A 15195-nucleotide genomic window follows, 5' to 3' on the forward strand; every position below is an offset into this window, starting at 1 on the left:
GACTACATCAAAGAAGCATCTACATCCATAAACTAATTTCTCAGTCTGTACTAAATCCCTCCAAATGCTAACTGTTAGCTTACAGCTCAGTTCAAGAGAGATAAATGCAGTGTGTACTTCCTTAGATGCTGAAAATAAGCTATAAAATCAACAAGCACGGTAAATGCATCCTTTTACAATCTTTATACTCAAGAAGTACCTTAGATGCTAAACATCCAAAACATACATTAACTTTGTGCATGAAAAGTGTGCTCATGCTTACACCGTGCTCTCAATCCCCGTAAAATCATTTCATACTGTGTAGATCTGTTTGGGTGTATTTTCCATCTGTCCTTAAATTGCTTAATGTATTCAGACTTTACAGGCTCAATTAAGTCTGAAAATTATATACTCATTTTCTAAGCTTTTTTTTTTTCCCAATTACTAAGTGGTTCTAAGTTTGCCATTTTATATAATAATAAAATGTAATTTTATAGTTAGTGGGCAGCTCAGTATGCAATTATCTGTTTGCACAACCAATTAAAAGAGCTGTCTTCTCAAGACATGCCTGAGAAAATCACAGTTCCATAAAAAGCTGCTGTTCCAGTTACAAGTGCTCCTAAATGTTCACCTTTTGATGAAGCTTGCTTCTGGGCTCCGATCAGTGGGCTAAACATTCAGTGTGTTAAGATATTTTCATGTATCTAGCTGCTCTAAATGTGGAAGAAATTTGGAAAAACCATGGAAAAAGTATTTAAAGATTTTTCCAAGCTAATACTGAGGCCTAAATATTTTTAGTCTTAATTAATTTTTTGTCTGGTGGCTAAGAAAGGTAAATAACAACATCCCATTTCTTTAAAGCAAGTATTGACCATGATGAATTACTAACCTAGAGATAGAAAGGCCAAGCAGTATGCTCTAGGCGGCCATGTGGATGCGCGGGAAGAACAGGAGAGGAGGGTGATAGTATTTCATTTGTAGGCTGAAATGCAACTACAACTGCCTACTGTTAAAGAGTTGATTTTCACTGAGCTCCACTTCTGCAATACGCCCAGGAGAAGGTCTGCACAGACCTCTTTACTGCCTCCCAAATGGGAGGAATGCTCTGGGGAATCTTTTTTTGGGGGAGCACAGCACGGATGGAAGGGTACTTTCCTGCTGTTTCCATTGCAGTGTTCACCTAAAATTACATCCCTGTATTGTACTGTCTCAATTTTGAACTTTTAACTATCAGGAAGAGCCAATTCTTAACAAATAATGTTTCAACACTTTTCTTAGGACAGTTTAAGGATGGTTCACTTGTCAGGAACTTACCAACGAACACGATTTACAACAGCAAAGGTGCGGAGAAGATAAAGAGCTAAGATAAACATTGTCCTTCCTTTGAAGCAGTCTAATTTGTTTAAAAATAGTGGTTCAGGTGTCTTGGCTACCTACTTGGAGTCGCTTCTTTATTTAGTGGTGTTCACAGTCTGTGAAGTTTGGTGTATTCAGGAACCTGGCTACCTGCGGTGGGCTTTCTACCTTTGTCTGAGTGCCAGTGTGGGGCTCTTCTGTTGGTTACTGAAATAGCGTTTTCTAGAACTGACGGTAGTGTCAGCAGTTCGTTTCTGGCTGTACCCTCTCTTCCTCTACAACAAGCAAGTCTGTATTTTGCGGAAATGCCTAAATTAACTCAGGTATGGCAGCCACACTACGTAACTGCAGTGTGTCATGGAAGCAACCTGATTGTCTGCGGGTCTTCAGGAGTCTGTAAGTTTAGTTACATGAGGGTTTAAGATGCCCTCACATAACTAAACTTAAATACATTACTGTTAGTTTAGACTAACATAGGGGACAAATGTACCATAGTATCCATCACTTTTTTTTTTTTTAAATTCACTCAGCAATATCACACAACATCTCACTGTTTCGGAATTGAATTTGAAAGCACCAAATGAAATCTAAGGTTGTCACTAAAATTGATGGGAATTATCTTTTTGATCTCTTTTACACATGTGTGTGTGTATATATATATGTGCATGTCTGTGTATGTGTGTATGTATCTGTGTTTACGTATATGTATATTTGGAAAACAAGATAACGCCTTTATTTATGACGTCTCTAATCCTGAATTCCTGAATGCATTGTTTTTTGGTTTTGGGTTTTTGTTGTTTTTTTTTTTTTTTATATGGACAGACTAATTCCTGATAAAAAGCTTTGCAAATGCTTATTTCTCTGAAGAGGGAGTCAAGATAGTGCAAGGCAGAGGCCTGACCATAGGATTGTACCTAAATCCGAGGATTTGGGCTTGATACCTTCAGCTTAGCGTAAAACAAGAATTCCCTGTGTGTATCTGTGCCACCCATCTGTGCTTTAGTATTTCTGCCTTTAATACAGGCCTGTGTTCTTACAGTTGGGTCTCAGCATTTAAATCAGCTGGAAAACGGGGGAAAATATTAAAGGAGAAATTAAAAAATACTGAAAGAACAGTAATACTTCTAATACCACTTGGGGAGTTATATTTTCTGTAATGTGTTAAAAGCATCTAATGCACTAAACTTGATTTTTTAACGATTTTAAAATAAAATATGTGCTTTTAGGACATTAAAAAAAAAAAACCCACCTCCATCATCATCACTTGACCAGTGCCGGGGTGGCTGAGCGCCAGAGAGACAGCAGTGGGTTTGCTTTCCAGGCTGCACCTTTTGTTCCCCTGACCAGCAGGGAATGGCAGCAATGCGGAAGCAGCAGTTTAGCTCCTGGGCACAAAGGGATCCTTAATGCCAATTAAAAAGCAGACTTAATGAGTACCAAAAGCAGCCCCCAAGCCAGGCCTCCTTAGCTAAAAAAAGATGGGAAAGCAACACGTTGTAGGAAATGATGGAATTTTGAAAATCCCATAAGAAACAGGGGAACACCCTTTGCTTTCCCTACCGCATCCTCAGCTCTCGCTCTGCTAAAAGCGAAGCCGTATAAAAATACAGAGGAGTAACTGGTGTAACTGCCCCATTCGGAAAGTGGCTTTTAGCTAGCTGGGGGATTGTTTGTGGTCAGTGTGTTATTTCTAACTAAAATGGCACTTCATAAAAATAACAAATTGTTGGCAACCATTGCTCTTTGAATTCTATTTCTAGTTCTAGTCTCTATTTCTGTTCCTCTCGGTTGCTTTTCTCCTAACAAATCAAATTTCAGGATTGCAGCAGGAAATTTAGATTTAACCTCAAGAGTCAATGTTTTGTCTCATGTCTGCTCTAATGTGATACAGATGTTGGAACTGCTGTACGTAACTCAAGATTTTATTGAACTAGCCCTCCCTGCCTAATAGAAAACATAGCTAACCGGAGCGCACATTAAACACAGATCATTTTGAAGGCACTAAGCTTGCGAATTTTAGAAATATATTTAGAGAATACTTGGGATATTACTTCAACTGCACATCCTTCAGCTGTTTGATACAGAGTTCCTGCCATGGTAAAGAAGCAGAGCTCTTCATTTTACTTGTGTTAAAAAGCAAAACCAAGAAGTAAACACGTAAAAATGCAATACCTGAAATTATTTACAGGCTGGATAATATATTTTTTTCCAGTTATTTGTTTTCTCCTCTTTAAAAGATAACCAGAAAGACTGGAGAAATATATTATCTATTGCATCCCTTTTTACTTCTTCTGTTTTCCAACACTCCTGATCCCTACTATTCCTGCTTCTTTTAGTTTTCCTTCTCTTGAGTTGCCACTCTGGCCAGAGCATGCTAAACACTTGGGTACGTCTTTGACGAGGACGGGATGGTAACCACTGACATTTCTTGAGAGCCTGCTATGCCACATTAGCCCCAGTACAAAGTCATCTGAAATCAGTTCTTTCCTCTGTTCATTCTTATTTTTCCTTATCTCTAATAATGAGATTAAAGTTTGCCACTTTTCTGTACGAACAGTTCACTGTGTTTCTTAAATGAGATTTTTTTTTAAGGTAAAAACAGAAGGCTCACAACATCAGAGTGCTTTTCTTGCCCATAACAAAATAGGAATTATGTATTAATTTAGTGCATCAAAACCAATCCTCATGCCTTATAAAAGCCGGGCAGAAATGTGCTACCCAGAGCAATCTCCGAGCAGCAAACAGACCAGGGAAAATCCCTTGATACACAGAAAGTGGGGAAAAAAACCTAACCAAACCCAAAAAGCTCTGCAGGGAAACACGTAGAAAATGGGTGTCACAGATTAAAAAAGGATTATATATATTTTCACCAGTTAGGCTGACTAATACTGTTGCTTTTTCGTTTAAACCTTGAACTTCCACTTCTTGCTGGGAGGTCTTCTTTGACCCTTGGGTGGACCAACGTATCTGGGATGTGGGTGTCAGACGGGGTACAACTGGGTCTTCAGGCAGCTCCAGGGCTGTTAGCAGCTGTGTTGGTAATACCGGCAGCGATGCAAGTAGACACAGCGTTAGCAAAGGTGAATTCCTTGTCCTTTGCGGGTTAAAGCTGAGCTCCAGAAAGGTCACAGCTGTATTTAAAAAAAAAAAGTAAACCCCCTCACTCGTTCCAATGATGGCCGTATCATGAAAGTTAATTCCTTTCAGCCATTGTATCAGCAAAGCAGATCATTAGTTGAACCTTAGTATATTGAACTATAAACCTGTTATTTCCCCAGTAATGTGGGCAGCCCTGTTTGAGGTTAATTGTCTTTATATATTCCATTGGAAAGCTTTTGGTGTCAGACTTGTGTTTTTTCTACATAAACAGAGAGCAGCTCATGCAAAATGGGGCCATGATCTTTCTTGGGTCCAGCAGAGGAACCTGTATGACAAATAACTGATCCTACCTACTAACTGCATCAGAATTTTTAAAAATCATTCTGGTCTTGTCACTCATTATGCAAGAAAATCTGTATTGGCAACTATTTCTAGCAGCTAACTTTTGGAAAGATGAGGAAGGTTTTATTATTGCCTAAAGACTCCAAACTCAGCTCATATCCTGTAATGAGTACAGGAATACTGAGTCATTTTCAAAATAGCACACTAGCTCTGTTATCATACGAGAAAACTCTGAGGTCATCAGTGTAGCAGGACTGTATATCATTACATATGAATCTTTTTCTCTTCCAGGCTTCAGTTTATTTCTTTCATTTCCACAAACACTATACAACATTCACAGGTAAGTTAACTAACATTAAATAAGTTCTATCCCTTCCCATTTAATTCTGCATATTTAACAGTTTCCTCGCTTGAGAGATAAATGTAATGCTTGAAGTAGCCTAGCTTCTTTCAGCCAGCTGCTGTCCTGATAATGTAGTAAAAGGTTTTTCTGGTCAATTTTGAGAACCTGACTGGTTTCTTTTCCATGTTTATGACTCCTCTCCTCTTCCTTTCACTTGCCATTCTCCAGGCAGTCTCACGCTGTTCCTGCATAGTAAACTGATGAAAGCTCTGTAGTTATAAACACTGCATTTTATTTGCAGTCAAATGTGATTTGTAACTTCTACATGCTCTAGGTAAAATTCTGTAGCTGATCATCCTGCACTCCGTGAAGTACTTTATTGTCTTTCAGATCCTTCTGTAAAACTCTTCTCTGTATGAAGTCTGCAGATAATTGCCATCAGGTACAGGCGAGGCAGGTGGCAAGCTGTGATTACATCTAGGAGTTGGCTTGCTGCACCTAGGCATTTTATACACGGTTAGTTTATACTCCGATGGCCTATTTTTATTAATGCTGCCTGCCTTCCTCTAGTATTTGCTAGCTCATTTCACTCATCTGTCACATCAGGTCTCTCAGATCCTAAGTGTCCTGGAGGAGGGACTGTCACTGCCTGTCTTCAGGAATTAGGAGAAATTAATATTAACATTTAAATTTTGGAGAGACTGTAAGACAATAACGCATTGCTCCTACACAGCCCTTTTCTTGTCGCACTACTCAGTGTAGTTAATAAAAGCATGAATAACCCTGAGTTTGGGGCAGGAAGAGTGGAGAGTCAGGAGATGTGGGGCAGGAAAGGCTGAGGACCCGCAGAAAGGCTGGGCTTTGGGGCAGGGTGATGGGAGCAGCAGCAGGAGGGGACTGGGGACCAGTGGAGCAAGGGACTCCTGTTCGGGGAAGACTGGGAGAAGGAGGACAGCACCTCGGGCATGTCAGTCCCTGGCAGAAGCAGCATTTGCCCCCATGAACATTTAATTTTTGCTTTCTTTCCTCTCACGTCAGGACTTTTGTTTAGTGTTTTCGTTTTCAAGTCATCATTTGACATAGTGTCTCTCGAGCCTTCCGGTGGGTTTATCACTCCTCTGAACAGAAGAGCACAGTAATTCTAAACATCCAGCCAGGGTTGCTTGAAGGATGTACACACAAGCTATTTGGTGATGAGGAATTTGAGTTTTCCAATCATCTCCTCTCTTTCTTCATCCTGCCGCCTGTTCTCAGGTGTTATTTTGTCAGAAGAATGTTCTTTTTTGGAATGAGAAAGATATTTACTGGATTTTTGTCTTGCTGTTTCTATAAATACAAATGTTCAGAGATTTTAAACAGGACATTTCCCAGTACACTTCAAACACAGAATTGCTCTTCTGAACTATGGTATGAAGAAATGGTTTAATGATAGTGAACTTCAATAAATTAAACCTCCTACTCATTTCATAACCTCTTAATGAGTTTTGCCTGAGTGAGAAAGATGCAAGATAGACGCAAAAGCTCTTGATCTTACAGTTACCTTTTTCCTAGCTGACAGAAAATAGAATCATTTACTACCTTTAATAGTACTACCTTTAAAAGACAGCTTAAAATATCCGAGAAAACACAATGCATCATTAATTTTCCTGTACTCTAATTAGCAAAAAAAGCCTCCCCTTTAGGCTGTACTTTGGCAATGGTGCAGGATTGTCTAGCAGCATCACCTCTAGACCTAAACAACAGCAACGCCTGCCAGCCATGTGCTTGACTGCGTTGCCACCGAAAACGTGGGGCGTATTGGTTGAAGTAATTTCATGCCTCATGTCAGAAGTTTCGTCCTCTAAAAAATATATATTTTGAATTCACCACAAGCCTGCATGCTGTGCATTTGGGTGACTGCTACAACAATGGAGCTACTGCAGCTCACTTCATGTGTAACGATGAGCTGGTGAAGCTGACCAGAAGCTATGCGAATAAAACGATATAATTTTTTCCCAGAAATAAATGTTACTTGGGTATCCTACAATTTCTCATAAAATGTCTGGGTATCTAGCACATTTGCACAGGTAGTTCTGTTGCAAGATGAATTCTTGGGCTGAGTTTAGGCTAGAGTTTAAAGTTACCGTGCGGAAATAGAACGGATAAATGTTCTTACTCCATAAAATGATTGTATTTATTTACAGAGCACATTTAAAGAAAACACTGAAGAATGATTCCTTGTATGAAGGACTCCTACCTCTTGTGTCACCTCTGTTGCTGTTCGTTCTTCTTACAGTATGGGTGGTTTTGTCTCCAGGCAACATATTAGCAAAACAACCAAGATTGTTTTTATGGATGGTTGGGGTTGCTTTCTCAAACGTTATTGTAAGTATGTTTGTGGTGGTACTATTATTTAGAGACAGCTTTCTATGTTTATGTGAATGAGCAGAAGGGAGCAGAAACTGTAGTTCAAACTCAGCAGAATCACACCGCTCTTCTACCTCTGTGTTATCCTCTCGTATAAAAATACACCACAGCAGTTGTCTGGACACTTACAGTACTGCGATACTTACTCTACCACAGCATAACATTTTTATGAGGGTTCTTTTTTTTCTGGGGAGTTTATGAACAGCCCTGGGGAGGCCTTACTTCGAGAAATATAACAGATATTCCCCAACACATAGGCAGAACTGGGGACTTGTCTAACGTAAAAGAAAGCTCAACACAAGCATCGATTTACCAGCAAGAGTAGGGGCGTTGTAGCCTTCACCTGCTGTTGTGCCCATTAGTGTGGTACATACATTCCATACATGGTCCATACATGTATCCTACAGCTCAGCTGATCCCGCATTTTCCCATCACTGTTTGGAATAAGTTGTTTTTAGGGAAAGACATAAAGAGGTGCAGGGGCCTTGCGATGGCTCTCTGCCCACAGGTTAGTTTCTCCTATACCACATCATTGTGACCAATTTCCCGCTTTTAATGCCTGTGAGGCAAGGTTAGTTTCCCTATACCACATCATTGTGACCAATTTCCCGCTTTTAATGCCTGTGAGGCAACATAAACCTCGGTGAAGTAATAACAAGGGCAGGCAGACAGTAATGCTGAGCACTGCAGTTAACCCGGGGCTTTCTTCGCTGGAGGAGGCCCTTTGCCTCTCTCCTTGCCAGGAGAGAGGCAAGGGAGCTGCAGCCAAGTAGAAAGGTGTTCCTCCATTTAATGCTAAAATACCCTAAAGGATAGTGACTAGTGTTTCCCATCACTGTTTGGAATAAGTTGTTTTTAGGGAAAGACATAAAGAGGTGCAGGGGCCTTGCGATGGCTCTCTGCCCACAGGTTAGTTTCTCCTATACCACATCATTGTGACCAATTTCCCGCTTTTAATGCCTGTGAGGCAACATAAACCTCGGTGAAGTAATAACAAGGGCAGGCAGACAGTAATGCTGAGCACTGCAGTTAACCCGGGGCTTTCTTCGCTGGAGGAGGCCCTTTGCCTCTCTCCTTGCCAGGAGAGAGGCAAGGGAGCTGCAGCCAAGTAGAAAGGTGTTCCTCCATTTAATGCTAAAATACCCTAAAGGATAGTGACTAGTGTAATTTTAGGAAAATAGTCTCCAACACCATCTAAAATCGTGTCACTGAGCAACACTATATCCAATTTAAAAAGTGAAAGGCTTGAAGTGCCTTGCATTATGAGAGAGATCTTTGAAAATGTAGGATTTTAAAAGAGAAAGCATAACCTCTCTAGAAATTTGTATTCAGGAATGGAAAAGAAATCATAATTGTGATGCTTGTCAGATGTATCCTATAAATGGATAAACCTACACATGGTTCCATCTTAAGGACTTAATCTCACAACAGTTAGGTTATTTTCAGAAGTATAAGTTTTATTGTATGCATTTGTCATTACGTAATCTACCCCTTTTTCTTAAGAGAACAGTGTAGATTCCTGAGTGAGAAACACAGTTATTTCATACCAGTGAGGAAAGTGCTTTCAGAGTTTGGCAGATGGCAGGTTCTGCACATACGTCTTGACCAACTGAGAGAAATTGTGGCAGGATGCTTGCAGAAGAAAAATAGTATGGCAATCCAGAAGTTTCTTTGTAGACTACAGTTTATTAGACAGTGAGTGCAATGCATATTCTTCAGGCCTTGTTTTTGATTTTACTGAAACATCTACTGCAGTGTTAGAGGTTCGCGTGAATTAAAAATGTATGCATGTTAGTGGAAATTATTAACATTTTAAAAGCAAGTATTAAAAATGTATGTGTGTTAGTTGGAATTTATAACATTTTAAAAGTGAAAAACAAGCCTGTATTTCCTTTCACCTCCTCTGGTCCCTTATACAAACACGTTCCCTGCAGCATCAGAGTAAGGCTTGACATGGCAATGCTTTTCTTCTCCATGGTACTCTGACACGCTGGGTTTCCATTATCTGTTCTGTAGACCACAAACTGCAGCCCACGTTTCTCTACCTGCCAGTATCTTGAACGCCTCATGCCTTTGACAACATATTTAGTTGCCCAGCAGATCCCTTGGGCTAAACGCCTGGTCTCAGACCTGGCCTCGTAGCCGTGCAATGTCAGGACGAGTAGGGAAGGTGACGGTCTCCTGGGAGCAGGCAGAAAGACAGGCCATTTCCAGCATTTTTGGCTAAACTAAGGCAAAAAGGCCTCCGAGGCCTAAAAAAGGAAAGCTGCTTATCCCTGAGAGGAGGAGTTCTTTTCCCAGTCCCCACGGCCGGCAGTGGGACTGCCTGTGGGTTGACCACCTCTCCTGCCGAGAGGCTCAGAGCTTGCTTTGAGATTTGCTCGTAGGGCAACTCTTCAGAAATATCCAGGTCTGGGGAAATCACCACAGAGCACAACTGTCACAGCTCCCACTTAGGAAGCCCTTAGAGGCACGTGTTTGAGTCCGGGAGGAGGGGACAGAGTGGGTAAGTCCCACGGAGGGGACCTTCAGCCATCACCATAGCAGGAGTGCAGTGGCCGACATGGTGGCTGGCTGACGAGCAGGGGCAGCTCAGACTCAGGAGATGCTTCATGAGGAACCTCCCAGGGGAGATGGTAAGAGAGAAGACGCTAAGGACCTACCCAGGGGTACAAACCATAGCTGCTAGAGGTTTAAATTCAGGAGGACCGGAGAGCATTGCAAGGTGTGGCCGAGGGGGATGGAAAAGCACAGTCCCATAGCCTTACCTTTTCTCTCCAGTCTGCCTCTCCAGACTCCAGCGCTTTCATCTCCTGATGTTGTTTTTGCCTCGCTTGTAGTGTGAGTCAGTGCTTCAGGACCAGGGGGAATAAGGAATTGAGGGAGGAGTGCAGAGCATAGTCCATTTTGCAGTCCTGTGATACACTGAAGGTGAATTGCTCCAAATATTAATAAGCAATCTTTATGAGAAATCGAGTACCATACTTAACACGGTGCAATAACGGTTTAAAACAATGTGAAATCCAACCTCTGGACAGGTGCAATTATTCAGCCAGAAAAATTATAGCCTATAGATTGCTTTAGCAATTTCTGATACCCTCTGGAATTATTCCCAAAGGACTCATAAGACTAGTGTTATTCAAAAAATTCATAATCAATACTGATAATGCATTGTAAGCAAAAATATTCACATTAGGTACAAATGCTTACTTCTTGCATTATTGAAAGTTTATTATTTTTTCACGGTTTATTTTTGCATTCTTCAGCTTCCACAGCACAGACAGTAAAGCCAGTATTCTTTCCCTATGGTCAGACTCATACTGCTGCTGTCATAGGATTTCAGGCACTGTGCAGGGAATGAATTTTTCATTCTTCTACTGTTTTCAGGATACATAAAATCTATTTTTAACCACATTTAAATTTTGATAGAAACTTAAATTGAAAAAATATTTCAGCTGTGCCTAAACCCCTTATTTTAAAAAAGAGAATAGTGTATATGAGACACATTTCTTAAGGACTCTAAACCAGGTAAGACACTTAAGCGCGCTTAACTGGTTTTAAAAATCTGAACTTCAACTCATTACATTTCAAGAACTCTGTAAAATTAAGCTAATTGCTTTCAGTTAAACCATGCACCATGTATTCATTTTTTCTGCCATTCTGAGTGGGATCCCTTTCCCTGGGCCCCAAGCTACATCTCCAGGGAGTCCACCGCCATGATCGAGCCAAGAAAATGGTGTTTCAGTACATGAAGGAGTGCTAGAAAAGACAAACAGGATTGAAAAGTGGCATATATTACCTTCCCTCCCTTCTATACAATGAACCAGAATATATTTCTGTCATGCCGTGTGATCAAAACACCAGTACGCTCTCCCAGTGATTAAGTGGTGGCACATTTCATTTGGGATCACAACTTCACGAGCCTGTGTGAAAGCATGAGGTGTCAAACAGCTCCCCTTTTGCAAAGATGTGCTTCGGCTCATAAAGCAAAGCATGTCAAAACACTGTCCCCAGAAAAGAAGTGTGTATTTTAAATTACTTGTAATAAAGTCCTTTAAGACTCACAGACAATAAGGCACAAAGGTGTATCTGTAGTAGTTTTCACACCAGAAACAAGCCCCATTTTGAACGCTAGCCTTGTTTTCCCCTCATCAAAAGCAACCCGCAGAGAAAATGGACGTACTTTTGCCTAGACCCCCGGGCTGACCCAGCGCTTCTCACCTGGTGCCTTTTGCTCCGACAGTGCAAGGTGATCATCTGCCAGATGAGCAGCACCCGGCCGGAGCTCTTCCACTGGTTCCTCTTCCCGCTGGCACTGGTGGTCTACGCAGCCATCTCTGGGCTGCTGGGCTGGACGGAAGAAGTGGTGCTCGCCGTGTTCACCGCCCTGGTCACGGCCGCCCATGTACACTACGGGGTCTGCGTGGTGAGTGGGCACCTCCAAAGCGGCCACGGGAGAGCTGCACCAGGGCGGGAAGGAAGATGGGGTCTGGGATCGGTTTCTACGCTGTCTAGCTGGGGCAGTGTCTGGGAGTCTGAATGTTCAGTTATGGTTTTTTTTTTTCTGTGTATTGTTTTTTTTAGTCTAAAGTTAAAAAAAAGTCCATTTACTGCAGGCAGTGCCTTTTTGTACGTGCAGCAACTTCATTGATTTGAATTATTCCAATGTAGCCAACTGGTTTTGGCTTTAAACCCATCACAATCAGAATATTTATGGACTGGTTTTATGTAGCAGTCGACCCATGTAGCATGAATGCTCCCACCTCTTTTTTTCCCTTTCTTCTTCCTGAGGTTACTTGACTGAAAAAATAGGAAGGTAAAATGCAAAGTGACATGAATAGAATTCATAAAATAAGGTTCACTTTGCTTTGAATCTGCAAGCAAAATAGCTGTTCTAATTTCTAATCTTTTCTTGGCCCTCTGTTAGCATCTCTCAAGCTGGAGACATGAATGGTTTTCCAGTTCATCCAGCCTTACCAGGGCATTTTTGTGTCTGCTAGATATCAGTTTTGTCATTTATTGTCATCTGAATTTCTGCTTAAATTCATTTTTCCTCAGTTAATGCCTTCTTTTCTAAAGAGTATTGTCAAATAATCCTTAGGAAAGTGTCTTAATGGGGGTTTGCTTTCAGATAAAACACCTTGCATGGCAAAGACCTCATTTCACAGGGAGCTGGTCAGCATTCTTTGATTTCAGATACACCATTGGGATGTAAGGATTTTTCTTTGAAAGAAGCCTTTTGTCAGCAGACATTGGCATCATAGTAGATTTTACCCCAGCACTGATACGGGCCAGTCGGTGGAGGTCAGAATGGAAATACCTGGTCAAAATTCACTATTGAGCGAGGGGGCCCACCTCCAGCACAGTTTATATCATCTGTGAATCTGGTCTGTGGTGATTTAACTTCCCATCAGTGCGCTGCAAGAAGAATGCAAAGACCACAGCTCTCTTGCTTGAATACTTGTACGTCCCCATGTACTCGTAGGTCCCCAAGTACACGAGAACCGTGGCTGGGTCCTCCCCTCTCCGACTGGGAGAAGAGAGACGGTGAATTGTGAAGCGCATACAAAACCAGTTGCTAATCTCCATCATTTCTCTTTAGGGAAGGCAGCTGAGTGAGCACTTGAACATTTACATCTTTTCCCTGAAGAAACGTGTCCAAGAGTGAACACCTGCACTATGATCAGACTGTAACACTTGACGTGGAGATTTGCAGCTCTTCTGATGTGATAAATAGTTGCAATTAATCTAATTAAAATAACCAAAGAATAGAATAGTCCAGATATCCGAACCACTGCGACAATGAGCTATGCAGCAAGATGCTTCATCTCAGAGGAAGATTCCCGTCCAGCAGAGAAGTGTTTACCAAGTTGTTCTGCTGCTAATATTTATTCTCTTCACTAATGCCGTGTTACTACCCTCTCGGAAGCTTTTGTCTTCCTCCTCCTTGCCACTGTGTCCCAAGTCCTGGATAAATCCATGCTGGTTTACATGAGATCCTTGATGGTTTATAACCAGCACTGGTTTTGCCCAGCCTAGTCACCAGTGGGACCCCGGCAACGCAAACCCTCCCTGTATGTCCTTCCCACTCAGACATCTGTGCCTGCTTCATTTTCCGTATTTATTTTCTCACAACTCATTTCTTCCATACAACCTCCTGAAGGGCTTACGTACGTTCAGTCTTTTCCTCACCTCAAATGAGTGTTTGAAGAAAAGAGAACAAGCTCAGAAAGCTATGGGTACAGTAAAGTGTTTTTGAAACGTATGATTTTTTTCCCTCCAGCATTAAGATGAGTCTCAGCTGACCTGTATCTGTCAGAAATGCAGGCTCCGTACAGCAGCAGCTGGCCTTTATACTTATTTTCTAGGCAGTAACAAGCGCATTGTTGATATTTTGGTAGCAACAAGCAATACACCCTACAAAGGTAACCAGCTGAGAATAAATTTGGCCAACAAACCTTTGAAGATTCTCATATATCACTGCAAAACCAGTTAGTCAAACCTCATCTATGAGTGCAAAATGCTAAGCAAATAATTATTTGCCTGTGTGCTTGAAACAAATTCTTGTGGTTTTAGATAATGACAAAAAAAAGAAAAAGAACTGAGACAAGAAAAGCTTTTTTTAGACATTACACATTTGCATGCAGATGTAAACTGCTCACTTCATCTATAATATATGTAGGTTTTCTGTGTGCCTTGGAGGAAGGAGTAGGAATTTGAGTTTCATCTCTTTTGATACGCTGCCCTAGCCAGGGGGACTCTGTGGCCTTGAAGCACTAATGAAACAATCTGTCCACTTTCCCCAAGGGAAGCATTAAATTACATTTCTGGCACAGAGGGATGTTTATTAACTAGTTAACTATCTCACTTGTCAGAAGCAGGGCAGAAGCGCAGTTGTTGAGACGCTGAGCCTTAAGTTCACCTTCTTCTCTGGCTTTATCACCAGCCTCATCATTTTTTCCCCAGTTAACATACCCTTACATCAGTAGCTCCTATTAATATTTTCAGCTGAGCACCGACTAGTCATGTCTTTGTGAACAGCTTCAAGTTAAGTTTGTACTGCCTGTTACAGTAGTTGACCTGCCACAACGTCAGTAGGGCTGATTTCCCCTGGCAGCCCTTACCGTGGGTACCAGGGGACAAGACGGCACGTCAGCTTCCCCTCTTCACAAAGCAGAAACACCACACCGACTTGCAAAGTTTCTTGCGGTTTGAAAGTATACACGTTACACCTACCAAGTGAGCATGATGAGGGTCCCGCCCCCCCAAACAAACATCATACTACAGTCACAGTTCAAGCAGCTTAAGGTTCGAGTTAGGTCATCCTGTTAATGCTGGTTTGGAGATTTTGCCGAGAGCCCTGCAGGGAAGGGAGGCTCCCGCGCCCTCCGGCACCGCTGCGGTCCAGCTCCGGGGCTGCAGCTGGAACGAGAGGAGTCTTCTTCCAGCCTTCCTCCCCGCTGGTGGGGTGGCCGTGCCCCTACCCTGCGCGATGCCCAGTGAGCGTGGGGTCTCCACCGAGGCGCTCCCTAACTGCCCAAGGACTCTTTTTCTTAGAGTAAGGCTGACGGCTGTTTATTTAATGAAGGATGCTAAACAGGCAGTTCTGATGGTGTTTGAAGGGGAACGATGAGTTCGATGTAGGCATGCACCCAGCAATCTCACTGTTT

General features: G+C 41.9%; 1 protein-coding gene across 2 annotated transcripts in view; it reads left to right on the plus strand.

Annotated features, from left to right (window-relative positions):
- Positions 1-15195, plus strand: part of LOC103904206 (ethanolaminephosphotransferase 1) — a 42602-nt gene extending 27407 nt beyond the window's left edge. For both annotated transcript variants that reach the window (XM_009285597.1, XM_019473768.1), the window contains 4 exons: positions 5068-5116; positions 7303-7483; positions 11769-11951; positions 13128-15195. In XM_009285597.1, the coding sequence (XP_009283872.1) occupies positions 5068-5116; positions 7303-7483; positions 11769-11951; positions 13128-13193 (479 nt within the window). In that variant the 3' untranslated portion in view covers positions 13194-15195. The remainder of the gene's footprint in view (positions 1-5067; positions 5117-7302; positions 7484-11768; positions 11952-13127) is intronic.

This window comes from Aptenodytes forsteri, unplaced genomic scaffold (assembly GCF_000699145.1).
Source record: "Aptenodytes forsteri isolate BGI_AS27 unplaced genomic scaffold, ASM69914v1 Scaffold23, whole genome shotgun sequence".
Taxonomy (NCBI): Eukaryota; Metazoa; Chordata; class Aves; order Sphenisciformes; family Spheniscidae; genus Aptenodytes; species Aptenodytes forsteri.